General features: G+C 42.5%; 1 protein-coding gene across 1 annotated transcript in view; it reads left to right on the forward strand.

Moving 5' to 3' along the window:
• LOC112623476 (coagulation factor XIII A chain-like) overlaps positions 1 to 15,548 on the forward strand; it is a 15,735-nt gene extending 187 nt beyond the window's left edge. Inside the window, exons 2-4 of the mRNA XM_025383929.1 lie at positions 288 to 360; positions 2,228 to 2,375; positions 15,117 to 15,548. Coding sequence (XP_025239714.1) covers positions 2,246 to 2,375; positions 15,117 to 15,355 — 369 coding nt within the window. The 5' untranslated portion in view covers positions 288 to 360; positions 2,228 to 2,245 and the 3' untranslated portion in view covers positions 15,356 to 15,548. The remainder of the gene's footprint in view (positions 1 to 287; positions 361 to 2,227; positions 2,376 to 15,116) is intronic.
• Positions 15,549 to 16,233: the final 685 nt, after the last annotated feature.

Below are 16,233 nucleotides of genomic sequence, written 5' to 3' on the forward strand. Positions count from 1 at the left end.
CAAGCCAGGGGGGGGGGGGGGGGGGGGGGGGGGGGGGGCAGAACGAGGGGGGGGGATGGGGAGGAGAAGCAGGAATGAGAAATTGGGAATCAGAGGGGTAAGTGGGAGAGAAGGAGGCACCTGCCGGGATAACAGGCCAGGATGAAGTAAATAGAAAATCCTCAGAGCTCTCTTGCTAGGCTCCAGCTGTGGAGAAGGGGGAGGAGAAAACCCTGTGGGACAGGGGAGGAGGGTGAGGGCTCCTCTTAGGAAGTTATTTAAGAGCCAACTGTCTAGTCTTTCCGGAGTCCGTTTGAGGAAGTCCCCGAGGCGCACAGACCAAGCCCACGCGAGGGCACCTCTGGAGGGGAGTGCCTGCAGGTAAGCTGCCGTCCCTGCACCCTAAGAGCCAGGGGCCCGCTGCGTCCGCCTCCTGCACCTCGGTTTCCTGGGTGAACCCGCAAGCAGCTTGCTCTGGGCCCTGTGGCGCCGGTCACAGGCAGTCCCACTTGCCCGATCCTCGCTTCCCGCCCCCAACTCCGCACCTGCCCAGCCCAGCTTCTGAGCGGGACTTCTCTCAGGCTCTCCAAGCAGCTCTCCTGAAGCCGTTGCTTGCTTGGAAGGCCACCAAATGGGGATGGGGGAGTTGGGGGTGCCTCCCCGAGGGACAAGCCCCCTTTCCTCAGGGGAGCAGATTATGGAGCTGGAACACAAAAGGTGAGGGGAGTGGGACCAAGTGAGAACAGCCCGCCCGGCTTGGCTCCCCACTCCTGCGCATCGCCTTCCTCCATCCCAATTTGGAGCTGAACTTCAGCCACTTCTCCTCCTTAGACACGCCCAGAAGCGAGGGCTCCTGCCCGCCGCACTCACCCAGCCAGGCGTGCACCTGGGGCAACCCACTTCTTCCCCTTAGCAGTGTGTCTTCCAACACTGTTCTGCACCCCTAGCGATGCCACAGCCTACCTTTGGTATTTCCCACCAGAGGATGGCTCTCTCCAGCCTTCTCCCTATCATTAACCCTTTTTCTGTCTTCTCCCTCCCTTCCCCCCTCAGCTCACCAATGACTGTAAATATGTTTATCTATACTTATGGGTACCTATTCACACCTCATGCAAACCCTCCTGTCTCCTTCTCAGACCAAACGCCTTAGGCGTGGTTGTCTTTTCTCTAGCATGTTGTTAGTGTTCCACATGTCTCTGGAACTATCTCTCTACTCTGGTGGCCTCTACAATGGGGACTCTTCATCTCTTGGGGGTGTGCCTGGTTTTTGAAAATAGCCAAGTCGCCAGGAGTCATGACTGGGTAATCCAGGGGATCAAGGGGGAACCTTCATTGGGCCCAGAAACAAAGTCCCCCTTCATTTGGTTAGTTGGTCAACAAGTACTTACTGGTCACTGACCTTCAGGTGTGTGTTGTTTAAACTGGCTCAGTGCCTGCACAAGCTCCAAAGGAAGGGGAAGCAGGCTTGGAGCATGGGAAACGTTGGCAACCCTGACTTCCTAAGCCTATTGATAGCCCTGTTTAAAACTGCATGCCCAACCTCTCCACCTCCTTATCCTCCTCCATGTGGTTCTGTTTCCAAAGCAGTTCCTACCTCCTCAGACCCCTAACTGGGTTTACTTATGGCTCTTGTCGGGCTCCACCCTAACCCTACCAGACTATAATCTGTCAGAGCAAAAATTCTGTTTTGTTCTCTGATGTATGCCATGTACCTAGATCACAGCCTGGCATGTCGTAGGCCCTCAACAAATATTGGTTGAATTAAATTGCAAATGTGAATGCTTTAGAAGACAACATTTATCTGGACATGGTTGTGTGAGTTTATTCTTAAAAGTGACTTATAATCTCATAAATCTCTATGAAATGAACATAGATACAGCACATGCATGTGGCAGGAAAGATTTCTTGCGAAGATGCTGCTGTAGGATTATGGAAGGTGGGGGAATCCGGGTCTCCACAAATCTTTTAATTTTTATATTTATGTAAATAAACCCCTTTTCTTCTGCTTTCCATATGTTTCGGCACACACAAAATCTCCCCAGGATCCTTGGGGAACTGTACTCCGTCATTAGACTAATCCTTGCTGCCACTTCTCAGTTTTTATTTATGCAAACCACAAAATGTGTTGCTCAAGTGCTATCACACAGACATGTCTGTTGCTCTATTTTGGAATCCTTGTCTCAAATGTTACTCACTTTCCATGCCTTTTCTGTTGTCCTTTTTTTTTTTTTTTTTTTTTTTTCTGAAGGACCTTGTAAAGTTAAGAATGTCAGAAACCTCCAGAATCGCCTTTGGAGGCAGGAGAGCGGTTCCACCCAATAACTCTAATGCAGCGGAAGATGACCTGCCCACGCTGGAGCCTCAGGGCGTGATGCCCCGGGGCATCAACCTGCAAGGTAGGAGCATACGCCCCCTCCCCACCACTCTGGGTCCAGGCACAGCTGGGCCCTGGCCCCTCTTCCCTGCAGGTAAACATCCTCTGTCTGCACTGGGGTTCCCACAAAAGGAAGGCCCCTGTCAATCTCTGGTTTTATAAAGGAAGGAAGCAAAAGCTTTCTTTTAAGTGGTGAAAGCACCAGAGACCCAGAGCCTTGTCCCAGGTCTGCCACTTACTGACCTTGTAACCTCAGGGAAGTTGCTTTGTCTTTCTGCCACTCAACTATTTCCTGCACAAAACCAGAGTGCTGGATTAGCTAGGGCCTCTTCCAGCCCTACTGCTCAACGCTGTAGAGAATTTTCTCTAGCTGGAATATTCCACTTCCAAAATATTGTGGCTGTTTTGATTGTCTGGCTTGCACCTCCTTCCTTCTCCCTCCTCCCTTTTCCATCCATTGCTGTGAATTTCAGAGCCGGGGAGAAGTGCCAGACTCTGACAGTAATAGAGATAGAAGCCCTCTATTTCTCTCCAGAGCAGCCTGGTGAGCTGGCAAGGCAAGCTGCTTCCCCAGCCTCTTGCCTCTGCCTGATCCCTAGAAACCTGCTCCGGGTACAGCAGCCAGCAGTTGACCTCCTCTCAGCCCTGTCAGCAGTGACAAGGCCCAGGTGCCAGCACTGGTTTGGTGATACAGACATCATTCCCCTGGGCCACAGCAGGGACATTCAGACTCATGTCTCCGAGTGGCATAGCATTCATGCACCAACATCCAATTTTACTCCTAAGGGTGTTCTGTGCTGGGTTTCACTGGGGATAAAACATCCATTTGCTGGGATAGGTGAGCATGGTCATGCTGGAGCTGTGTGGTTGATTCCCCTTGTTAGAAGGAGACCAATGCCTGAAAGCCCAGACTGATGCATCGCTCCATATAGCAAAGGGAAAGGGGAAGTACAGTTTATCCAGCAAGCCAGACACTTGCCCAGGTGTTGTGGACTGGTGTCACTGTGTTACTATCACACTAGATGATTTGATATCAAATAGTGAAATCAGGGAGGTATCCAGTACCATCCAAGTTTGGGAAAAGAGGTTCACAGAACAGAAGGGCATCTTCAGTCAGGTGGTAGAGTTTGAGGGGCTAAGATGAACTTGTAGTTCTGAAGTCTCTCTCCCAGCTGGGTGCCACTCTTTAAAACCCAACCATGACAGCCACAGAAGTGGGGTTTAAGAGAACTGGCTAATCAACCTCATGTTATAGGTTAGGAAATAGAAGCTGAAGGTAAGCAGTTGGTATTCACTCCTCGCCCAGTCTATGAGTCTTTTTCTTTAAGAATGCAAATAAAATTGAAAAGCCTACAGACATCAAATTATGAAGCAGGTTGCCTTTGTGTATTCCATCTTCTAGCAAAATTCCCCTGTGGCACAAAAGACTCTGGGCCCCTGGAAAGGGGGTGCAGGCACTGGGAGAAGTGGGCAGTAAGAACATGAGGAGTAATGACACAGCTGCCCTTGCCACATGAGGAGTCAGGACACAGCCACGCTTGCCAGGATTGGTGGGGAAAAATGGGAACCTCTACAAAGGCAGTGCAGGGAAGCAGAGAGCAGAGGCAGAAGACCTGGCTTCCTGCTCCACATCTGCCCCTTCTTGCTCATTCTGGGAAAGTCATATAGGTGCCCAAGCCTCAGTTTCTCCATCAGCAAAATGGAAGCAATGCCTGCTTCACAGATTGTCATGAGCATCTAGTGAGCAGTGTCTATGATCATGTCTGAGCCACAGCACATGACCAATAAGTGTTCATTGACTGGGAACGTGCAATTTATCATACCCCAGCGAGGTCAGGAAAACACCAGGGAATACTTGTTTCTATGGGGAATATGTACAACCTGTAGCCCCCATAAATCTGACATCTGAACAAAATGCTGCTAGTAAGACATAAAAACTGTCAGAGAACATGTGCGGGTAGGCCAATGAAGAAAAAAAAAATCTGGGGTTACTGCTTTTGTTGATTTCTGGAGGCAGAGGTGGGGAGCAGCATAACTGAACTATTCTGAAAAATTAGTCATTATTTATTTTGCAGTCATATGTGTCCACAACCCAAGTGACATTCTGGAATATCCATTAGAGGCACTGGCATAAGAGTGTGAATGTCCAGTGACTGTAGAATGAATGAACAAACAGTCAATTACTTGTGAATTGAATGACTCAGATCTAGTGGCATAATTTATTATTAATAACGAGTTCCAGATTTCATACATATGCATTCATTTAATATTTTTCACACAGACAAGATAAGTGTTACATGCTCTGGGGATATGGTTTCTGAAGGCCAGAATCATGACAGCAAGTCCCAGACGAGGACAGGAAAAAAACCTGTCCACACACACATATACCAGCACACAAACCATCAGAACAAGGAGGTCTATCTCCTGGTTACCCTTTGCATTTCATATTTATGTTTAATTGTTCTAAAAACAGGTTTTCTGGCACTATATATCAAGTTTTCTCCCTAAGGGACGAAATTTGCTAAGCCACTAAACCTTGGAAAGCATAGTCATTCATTTTTAAAATGCCATCTTCATGCAGTTCACCCAGTGGCCATTAGTGGCCTCTAAGAAGCCTTGTATCCGTGGTCACCAATCTGCGGATGATGACTGGCTCCGGAAACACTAGCCCTAAGAGAAACTCTTGTCTCCATTTTTTTCAGTGGCCACTCTTCCCGTTAGCAAGCTGCTCTTGTAATATTGACTGAGAAATGCAGAGAGGCAAGAAGAGGAAGCGGGGGGAAATGGCTGGTTTTTCATTTCTAATAGTTCTGTAGCAGTGAGTCCTGCCCATCACTGTGTATGATATATACAGTGTTATAAGGTATACTGAGTGTATATAGTACCCTTAAGTCATAGCTTTGGTAACATTTGGTTAAGAATTATTTTGGCAAAGTCTATATTTTAAAATGTATAAACTCAGGTAAGTTTCCTCTCATGCACACCATGATATTCAAGAAAAAAATGAAATATTTGAGGTGGGCACTGAAATCCCAGTGGTGGGACCAGCCAGTCAGTGGTAGCGTTTGACATCCTTGCATGATTTTAGGCATCCTTAATGTCACCCTTTGAATTCAGTTGTAGCCAGGAAAGGTACTGAGACGATCTCCTCAGATTTGGATTTGTATCAGTTTCTAACAGACCACTCTGCAGGCTTAGTTGGTGTTTCTGAAAAATCTCTCCACTGCCTTCCTGGTCTGAAAGGTTATGTGTAGCCGGAAATGTAACATTCCAGAAGAAACCTTATGTTGTTGGTCTGGTTTGGCTTTATATTGTTAACAATAGGTGACCATTTGTAGCAGCAATTGGAATCATTTGACAGTTCTAATGTATTGAATTAAAACTCGATAGCAAGCCTGGCTCTATGAAAAAATTAAACGTAGGTGGGTTCTAGTAGATTTTCAGGCTAATGGGGTCTTATACCTTCCTGAGACTCTCCTCCATCCCACCACTCCTTGTCAGAATTAAATCAACCAATTAATGATAAGCCTCCTCTTCGTCCAGAGTAAACCTCTCTAGATTGAAGGTCACTGAGACACTTAGAGGCATTCAATGTATGACTGAGAAATGTCCAGCAGCAGTTCCTCCTTTCATTGAGTTCCTGGAAAAATATACACTTGTTTTCACATATGTGTCAGGAGCTGCTCCAGGTTCTCCCTGAGGACATAAAGTTGAGCAAGTCAGTCCCTAGCCTCAAAAAACTGTCAGTGTAGAGACAAAATACATTGCAATTCAGTGTAATAAAGACTGTGACTGTGATTTATGCAAATTTCAGTGAAATAACAGAAATCAATGTCTAGTGGTGTGGTGGAGTGGGGAAGAGAATGAGGAGGGCTTCTTGATGCAAGGATATTGGAGCTAGGACTTAGAGGATGAGTAGGAGTGTTCCTGACAGGCAAGCACATGGAAAAGTGTTTGCAGTAGAGGGAACAGTATGTGCCAAGTGAGGAGTGACTAAAAGACAAAAGAGAAGATACAAGCCTGGGAAAATATGACAGGTATCACACCATAACAAGACCTTGAGGAGCTTGCTTTCCTCCTGCAGATAATGGGGGACTTGAGAAGGATTCTAATTAGCAGAAATACATCATCAGAATTATGCTTTACAAAGTGGTAAGGAGGGCTGGGCACTGTGGCTCTTGCCTGTAATACCAGCACTTTGGGAGGCCGAGTTGGGAGATCACCAGGTCAGGAGTTCGAGACCAGCCTGGTCAACATGGTGAAACCCTGTCTCTACTAAAAATACAAAAATTAGCTTGGTGTGGTGGTGGGTGCCTGTAATCCCAGCTACTTGGGAGGCTGAGGCAGGAGAATCACTTGAATCTGGGAGGTGGAGATTGCAGTGAGCCAAGTTTGTGCCATTGCACTCCAGCCTGGGCAACAAGACCAAGACTCTGTTTCAAAAAAAAAAAAAAAAAAAAAAACAGGTGTAAGGAGAAAATGGGGAACAGGAGATACATTTGGACGCTGTGGAGATACTCCAGGCTAGAAGAGGAATAGACCAGAGGGATTTTAGCCCCTAGAGGTATGGGGCTCATTTCTCCTGTTCCAGCTTCCTCTGAGCACCTGAGCAGTGCTTCAACGTTATAGGGTCCAGGACGTATTAATAGCAACACTTTATAAATTAAGCGACTTAAGAAAATGTTTTTAATCATTCTAATTAAGGACACGTTAAAATTCTGGGTACCCAAAAGAAATGTGAGAAAGAGGTCTTTTTCCTGTTTGTTTTTTTTTTTAAATAAATAAACAAACCAGTTTCTCTTGGATAGCATTTATGCTTATAGTTTAGTAATACTATTACCAAAAATTGCATGGAGAATTCAGTTCACCAGGGAATTCCTAGAATATAAACCTAAACATTTAACTTATCTCAAGATCCCATCTGTGACAGGTATAATCATTCTCTGAAGAATATTTTACAATCTAGGGAGACAATAATTTACATTTTTTCATATTAGAGAAAGAGTAGGTGGACAGGGAGGCAGTTGCTTCTCCGGAGATTTTTTTTCTTTTCTTTTACAGTTCATTATCCGGTATGTTTGGAATTAGGCTAAATTGTGTTAGGTAGACATTTTGAAAGCTGTCACTTTGAAAGAGCGAGCTGCCAAGTTTCCAGCTACAGTATCTCAAAAAAAAAAAAAAAAAAAAAAAAAAAAGGCGGCTTAGCAATGAGCTGTTCCATTTTGCCAGGAACTAGGTTTGGACAGGGGAAGCAAATTCATTTCCTGTTTGTGGCAAATGGAGCCTGGATGATGATAAGGCTTTTTCCATCTAAACTGTCTTGTTAAGCCAATAAACAAAGCAAGAATCAATATGCTAGATTAATCAATGCTTGCTAGAACACACTCCATGGCAAGGGACATTTCCTAGGCAAAATGGACAATGGAATGGACTATGATATTTTTATGTCTATGTTCATGTTTTGTGACAGTCATCTTCAGAGTCTTTGATACTACCAGCTGTTATAAGAACCAAATACTTGGTTGACCTGTGTGTGGTTGACTCATGGGCAATGAAATAAATTTTGTTTAATCGGTGGTATTGGGGGCCTCACCTCTATTCCCAATACTTTGGACAACCCATTAAGCTTTCTCATGTCTTTTCTATTTGACTACAGTCAAGAACATTATTCCTTTAAACTCTCAACCTCTCTGTGTAGCTTTTAATCTTCCACTTCTTAGCCAAGTTTTATTTTTTATGAAATGTCTTTCTTTGTTTAAATCATTTCAAGACGGACATTTTTTTTTTCTTTTTTTTGGAGACGGAGTCCTGCTCTGTCGCCAGGCTGGAGTGCAGTGGCGCCATCTCGGCTCACTGCAACCTCGGACTCACAGATTCAAGTGATACTCCTGCGTCAGCCTCCTGAGTAGCTGGGACTACAGCGCGCACCACCACACCCAGCTAACTTTTGTATCTTTTTTCAGTAGAGACTGGGTTTCACCATATTGGCTAAGATGGTCTCCATCTCTTGACCTCGTGATCCACCTACGTCAACCTTCCAAAGTACTGGAATTATAGGCGTGAGCCACCGCGCCCAGTCCCCAAGATGGACTTTTAAGAGATGATACAGGAAAGTTTTACTTATCACTGCCTTAGTTTTTCCCACTTACAGTACCACCGTGATTTTATGTTTTTCCTGAGGCATTGACTTGTTAAGGTGATATTGCAACAGAGAATCAAAAGATCACCAAGAAAAAGTAATATGTTAAAAAACATCAGGCTTAAAATTAAATGTCAAAAATATACCAATATAGATGATATAATTTAAAACAATTGATATTATCAGCTGTCATAAGAACCAAATACTTGGTTGACCTGTGGGTGGCTGACTCATGGGCAATGAAATAAATTTTGTTTTATACATGTAACTTTATATATATGTATATCTAAAGTTTTCTTATATATAATATATAACATATATAATATAAAATATTGCTTGTAATATGTAAACAATATATTATATATGTAAATAATATATAAAAATTATATATTATATATGTAAACAACATATTTTTAAAAACCAAACTCATGGGTTTATAGTTTTTTCATAGTGAAAACAAACAAATATATATAAACAAATATATATGTTTGCTTATATCTGTTATATATAAACAATATATAATATATAAAGATATAAATAATATATATAAACAATATATGTATTTGTAATGTATTATTTGTTTATATCTATTATATAATATAAACACATGTAACATATATATAATTTATATAAACAATATATAATTATAAACAATATGTTTTCACTATGAAAAAACTATAAACCCATGAGATGGGGTTTTATCTTTTTTTTGTTTGACTTTTCTATTCTCAAAGGCATTAATCAGCACCCTTTTTCTCACCCTTTGTCATCACAGTATAAGCAGGCTAGAAAGACAGGGTATTTTATTTTGTGAAACAAAACTGCTGATCTGGAGGTCTTTTGTTGTAAATTCCCACATCATACCTTCAACTATATATGTATGTCCTGAAACTAGCATATTTTGAGAATAAAATGGTAAATGACATTTACAGGATACAGATGATTAATCCTACAGTAAATGAGATAATTTATTTTGAAATGATCAACTCTAAGCTCCGAATTTTCAGGTAAAAGGTGTTCAGATGAAAGGAGGCACATTTGCTGTGGCATTTTTGCCCATTGCCCCAGGCACCACAGCAAGATAATTAAGACATGGTCCAGTCTTCAAGGGGATTGCAATCCCATGGCTAAAAAATCACCTATATAAAGATAATACAAAGAAATTAATTACAATACTTTAAAAAAAAAAAAAGACATGTTTCCTGAGAATCAAGAGGAGAAAAGCTTTCTATTTACCTGTGGAAATTCAAAGCAAGCCTGTCTGCTCAGAAGACAAGGAGTATAAAAGGGCATGGTTCCCTGGGAAGGTTGGAAGGCCACTGCTAAAAAGCTTCCCAGGGACCTTCTTTACCTTGTGACTTCCATAGCTCAGATTCCAGCCTCCCACCATGCCTTCTCAGATGCCTGACTTCTTAATGATTGGTCCTAAGGGCCCAACAAATGCTCAGTGCTATTATGATTATTATTGCCATCAATTTCTGAGCATTTACCATGTACCAGGCCCTATGATAGAGCACTCAGTGCATTTTCTCATTTAATCCTCACACCAACTTCATTTTGCAGATGAGAAAACTGAGGCACAGGACATTTATGTAGCTTGCCAAGGTCACAAAGACAGTAAGTGAGAGTTGGGATTTGGGTTCAGGCAGCCTAGCTCCACAGTCTATGCTGTTACTATGTTCTTCTACTTCTCTTAATGATGATAATAATAATAATAAACATTTATTAAGAATGTACTAGGTGTCAGCCATTCTGTAAGATAGGTACTTCATTCCCATATTAAAGATAAGAAAACTGAGGCTCAGAGAGATTAAATAACTTTTCTGAGGCTGCACAATTAGTAAGTAGTGAAGCATTTCCAAAAACATATTCTGAAAAATGCAGATCTCCAAAGAGAAAAGTTTCCATAGTCATTTACATTTGGAAACCGTTGCCCCTCTAGGATATCTGTGGTATACATCAGCATATTAAAGTCTCACATGAATGCTTCAGTAAAGAACCCTGATCAGCTTTGATTAGGCCAGCATTTTCCACACTGGTTTAACCATGGAGCTCTAATTCTTCCAATACCTGTCAATATTCCATAAAACTAGCACTAACCAGTCTCACTAGACATGAACCAGGTACACTAGGCTAGGATGTAAAGCTGGAAAGCCAGGTTTTCATTTGCAATGAGAACTAGGATGGATGAGATGTTACCAACGATACCAAAGAAATGCTTGAAGATTTCTCGTTTTCCATCTTTACTTTGCCTTGTAGGTAGAGCTGCTTGAGAAGCCAAGGCAGGCCTCATTTCAGGGGCACATTATCATGCAGGGAGGGAGGGTACGAATAGAGAAGGCGAATCCAGGAGTACCAGAGGAGCAGCGCCTTGAACCTCTACATGCAGGCTAAACTCACGTGGCCCCTCACCCAGAACACGGCAACAGCTTCTTAACTGGGTTCACCTTCCAGCATTGCCCCTTCCAACCCCTTTTCTACTCTGCTACCAGAAGCAGTTTAAATATATATAAATCTAATCATGTCAGTTTGCTGTTTCAGATTCTTCTTTGGATCCACCATGCAATTAAACTCCTTCACATGGTCTCCAAGGCTCGCGTGACGAGCAGGCTTCTCCTTACTCTTCCACCATGGCTCCCACGAGTACATTTCAGCCAACCATCATCTTTCAATTTCTTAAGCAACTACGCACTCTCTTGCCTCAGTCTTCAGGTATCCTTCTTTCTCCGCCTGAAGCATTCCTCTCCATCTCCCTTTCCACATGGACAACTGACCCCTCTTTTGACCACTGCTTATGTCTCACTTCCTTCAGAGAAATTCCTTATTTTCCACCTCATAAATGTGGGTTAGGAGCTCCTCCCTGATACTCCCCTCAGTACTCTTTACTTCCTTTGTCAGAGATGTCTGACACTGTGTCATAATTATCTGTCCACCTTTTAGCATCTACTGCTGTGCGTTTACTTAGCTAGTAGTTATTAGACAGTTACCTAATCAACATTTATACCCATGTCTTGAGTGGCAACATAAAATAGCACACTTATAACATTCCCATAGGACAAGAAGCTAGGGAGAATATTAAATATGTTAAATGCATACTTAGGGGTTAAAATTATCTTAAGAGCATGGGACAGTGAACCAAACTCAATAAGAAGAAACTTAACACATGCAAAGTCTTAACATCAAACTAAACAGAAGAAAACAATTGCACAAATAAATATAGCCAAATAGCAACATGAGTGGATGACTTGTAGGGGCCTCAACTGAATTTTGATCCACTGTTGCTAGAAATAACATTAGAATGTGTTTTAAGGGAGGCTGAGGCAGGTGGATTACCTGAGGTCAGGAGTTTGAGACCAGCCTGACCAATATGGTGAAACCCCGTCTCTACTGAAAAAAAAAAAAAAAAAAATTAGCCAGGCGTGGTGGTGTGAGCCTGCAGTCTCAGCAACTTGAGAGGCTGAAACATGAGACTTGCTTGAACCCAGGAGGCAGAAGTTGCAGTGAGCTGAAATTGCACCACTGAACTCTAGCCTGAGCAAAAGAGCAGGACTCTGTCTCAAAAAAAAAAAAAAGAATGTGTTTTAAGGATTTTGCTTTATCAGATGCATAATATAAATCAACAGTGAGTTAAGAGTATCCAAGACACTAATAATATCTTGAGCTGAAATAATAGAAATACACTATTTATTTTAAAAGATGTAATGGTCTCTCTCAAACCACAACTAGAGTAATGTACTTTATTCCAGAAAGTAACACTTCAAAAGAGAAATTGACAAAATGGAAACTATTCCCAAACACAGTGTTGGATAAAAGTTCTAGAAATAACTTCTTAAAAACAGTTAAATAATCTGGGTGCGATGGCTCATGCTTGTAATCCCAACACTTTGGGAGGCCGAGCAGGTGGATCATCTGAGGTCAGGAGTTCAAGACCAGCCTGGCCAACATGGTGAAACCCCGTCTCTACCAAATTAAAAAAAAATACAAAAATTAGTGGGGCATGGTGGCGAGTGTGCCTGCAGTCCCAGCTACTCAGGAGGATGAGGCAGGGAGAACTGCTTGGACCCAGGAGGTGGAGGTTGTAGTGAGCTGAGATCGTGCCACTGCACTGCAGTCTGGGCAATGGAGCAAGACTCTGTCTCAAACAAACAAACAGTTAAATAAATGAAGAATGTTTTACTCAGAAAAAAAAAACCCTATGAGCAGTCTTTAAATACCTAGAGAGTGCCAGATAGAATGAATAAGAGGTCTTATTCTATATTTATCCAGAAGTCAGAACGAGGACCCGTGGTTAGAAAAATTACAAGGAAGCAGATGTCAGTTTATCTTAAGAGAAGTTTTCAAATAATTAGAGTTGTTTAAAAATGGACTGTTTGCCCTATGAAATAATAAGTTCTTTGTTCAAATGGAAGCTAGAAGCCCAAGTAGTAGGGCTCTCATGAGAATGTTTCATATAGGATATAGTAGTTTTACCAGATGGCTGAGAAAATGCTACTGCTGTTCTGTGAGATTCCGTAAGGATGTAATATCAGTATATTCCTTCCATTGGTACTGGTAAGTGGAGAACTGATGAAACCCATTTCTAAGGACTTTGTTTTTTAGCTATTAAAAAAAAAATTTTTTTTTAAAGACGCTGTGCTAAGAAAGAGGACCAGAGGAGTTGACTGCTAGGCTCCTTTTCAACAGGGACATTTGTGCTTCTCCAGCTCATTCTTGGGTTGGTTTATCACTGGGAATTGTGGCCTTAATAAGACCAGAGAACTCAGGAGAATAACAGCTTGGAATAGAGAGGTCTAGAGAATTAAACATCTTTAGCTCACAGCATAATGGAAAGAAAGTGCCCTTCAGGGGAACGTGTACTACAACAGGGCTCTGAGATGAGGTAAAAATAAAACTGCATCCTGCACTTTCTACTTGCTGTAATGCTGCAGTCAGAGTAACCCATGGAGCACCATGCCCTGTGAAATGGCTGTCACAGTTTAGGGGCAGTGAGCCACAGTAAGCCTAGGACCCACTATGTGCCAGGTACAGGGCCAGACCCATTGCATCGTTATCTCATTGAGCCTTCATAGCCATTCTAGGGTATTAGTATCTTCATTTTAAAATAAGAAAAATCAGATTCTGAAAGGTAAAGTACCTTCACAAAGGAATTTTGAGACCTGAGATTCAAACTCAGGATTGCCTGAACTTTGAATTGCTCAGTAGTGTTTCAGGGATTCCTGGGCTTTAGGACCGAAGAGGATCTTAAAGAGCCCAACTTCTTGGTTTTGACTACGGAACACAATGGGGTCCAAAGGGACCGGGCATTCTGCACAGGATTTACATGTGAAGGTAAAGGAAGCCATTCGAGTATGTCAGGAGATGCCCCAGTATGCGTACAAGCTCAGCAGCTGTGTTTTCTGTGCACACGGTGCTTATAGCCATGAGGGCAAATCATGCATCAGGCAGGGGCAGGGAGAAGGAGGGCAAGAGGTCAGGGCACCCCTGCTGACCCTTCTACCTTCCCACCCCACCTTCTCCCCAATAACCCTTTACAACACCAAATGCACATACAGAAACCAGTCTCTAGATCTTGTAAAGTACAGTGAGGACAGGGAGTTAGGATGATTCCCTCTCTCATCTATGATCATTCACAGAGGGGAAGGGGAAAAGGGCAGGAGGAGAGCTGACTTTCACGTGTAATACCCTTTGCTAAATGCCTGCATACGTGTCATCTCATGCCATCTCCTGTCACAGTCCTGTAAGATGGGGAACATGTTAGGCTATGAAATGAATATTAGTGTCTCCATTCTATGATGAAGAAATGAATTTAAGTCACACATACAAAGTTAGACAACTAAGAAACATGATTGACATTTACACTCCTGATGCCACGAATCAAAAGAAAAACCTGTGAATGTCGGCATCAGACAGTCCAGGTTTTGACTTTTGAATTGGCCCATTAGTAGCTAAGGAAAGCTGAGGATAGTTTCTGTGTAATTGAAAACAATCACATTTATCTCATGGAAATGTTAGTGTCCTTCTCCAGACCTGCTCCCTCTCTTTCCTGCATTTGAGGGCTGAGATCTACTTTTAGAATTACAGAGGGAAGTGGCATTTGACCTTCTTGAGGTAAAAGGAGAATTTTGGATTAATGATTAACTTTGTCCTTCGAATGTCCCCTTGAGGCTTTGTCAGATTTGATTCCTTCCTTTGGAAAGATAAGAAAATTGAAGTGGCTATTCCCTGCTTCCGCCTGGTTAGTCACAGAGTGAGGCAGTGACATGATGGGAAGCTCCTAACATAACGAAAACCAGCGTGAGACTGAGAACCTGAAGACTTCAACTCTGGCCCTAGCTTCTCTGTGTTTGGATCTCCCAGACAGGCATCCATCTATCCCACAGTGAGTGCCTTGTGGACTGAAATGAGATGAAAGGTGGAGACAGCTTTAAAAAGCTCTCTTCAAAGACAAGAATGTCACAAGAGGCTGACTCTCGAGACAGTGTTCCCCCTACCCCCGCCTCCTACAGAGTTTCATTCAGCAGACCTTGCTACCTGCCTTCTTCAGGAAAAAAAATCTTGTTTTTGAGTTTGTGTTTAAACTAAAGTTAGTCAATTATTTTCTTCAATTGTTTTTCTTGTTCATAGAGTTTCTTAATGTCACGAGCGTTCACCTATTCAAGGAGAGATGGGACACTAACAAGGTGGACCACCACACTGACAAGTATGAAAACAACAAGCTGATTGTCCGCAGAGGGCAGTCTTTCTACATTCAGATTGACTTCAATCGTCCATATGACCCCAGACGGGATCTCTTCAGGGTGGAATACGTCATTGGTGAGTGCCACATGCAAGCCCCAGTCTTGACACCATGGGTTGCACCGTAGAGAGAGGTAGGTACAGGCACAGTTGTGTGATTTCCTAGTGTCATATGTCAACAGTGGTGGGAGCTGGAATGACATCCAGCCCCTGAATCACCCTGCGCTCTAAGACTGGTCTGTATAGTGCCAAATATTAATAACGTGGGCCCACCCAAAGGGAAAATCTCATATAAATAAAAGTAAGTAAAACTGGTATAAAGTGTCACTTAACTAAATTATTCTTCCTTAAACAAATGGTTTTGGCATCCTATGTTTGTAACTTTTATCTCCATGATTTAGTTGGTCTCATGTGCTGAAAGTGTTTGTAAATCTTAGCATACAATCCACGTATGCATTCCCAAAGTTGGTTCTGCTCTGATCTAGTCCCATGGGATGGCCCATGAAAAGTGGATAGTCCAATAAAATAAAGTTCACTAAACACTTTGTACTTTAATCACCTCTTTTTTCTTTCTTTCTTTTTTTTTTTTGAGACAAAGTCTTGCTCTGTCGCCCAGGCTGGAACAGTGGTGCGATCTCAGCTCACTGCAACCTCCGCCCCTGGGTTCAAGCGATTCTGGTGCCTCAGCCTCCAGAGTAGCTGGAAAAGCACTATATTAATAAAACTTTGTAAGTTGGCTAGATAGAAGATAAATATATAAAAGTCAGTAACTTTTATCTTCTCCAGCACTAAGCACCAGAAATAGTCATAAAAAAAATTTCACATGACTAAAACTATAAAATATAGGACTAAAAACCTGAACACACAACCTATATAAACCAGCTATTAAATCTTAATAAAAACATGAAATACCAATGAAGAATCAAACATGTTCTTGAGTGGAAAGTCTTTCTTACACATTTTTAGTCTCCCAAGGTGTTGGTCAAAGAATACAAAATTTCAGTTA

The sequence above is a fragment of the Theropithecus gelada genome, chromosome 4, assembly GCF_003255815.1.
Source record: "Theropithecus gelada isolate Dixy chromosome 4, Tgel_1.0, whole genome shotgun sequence".
In the NCBI taxonomy this organism is placed as follows: Eukaryota; Metazoa; Chordata; class Mammalia; order Primates; family Cercopithecidae; genus Theropithecus; species Theropithecus gelada.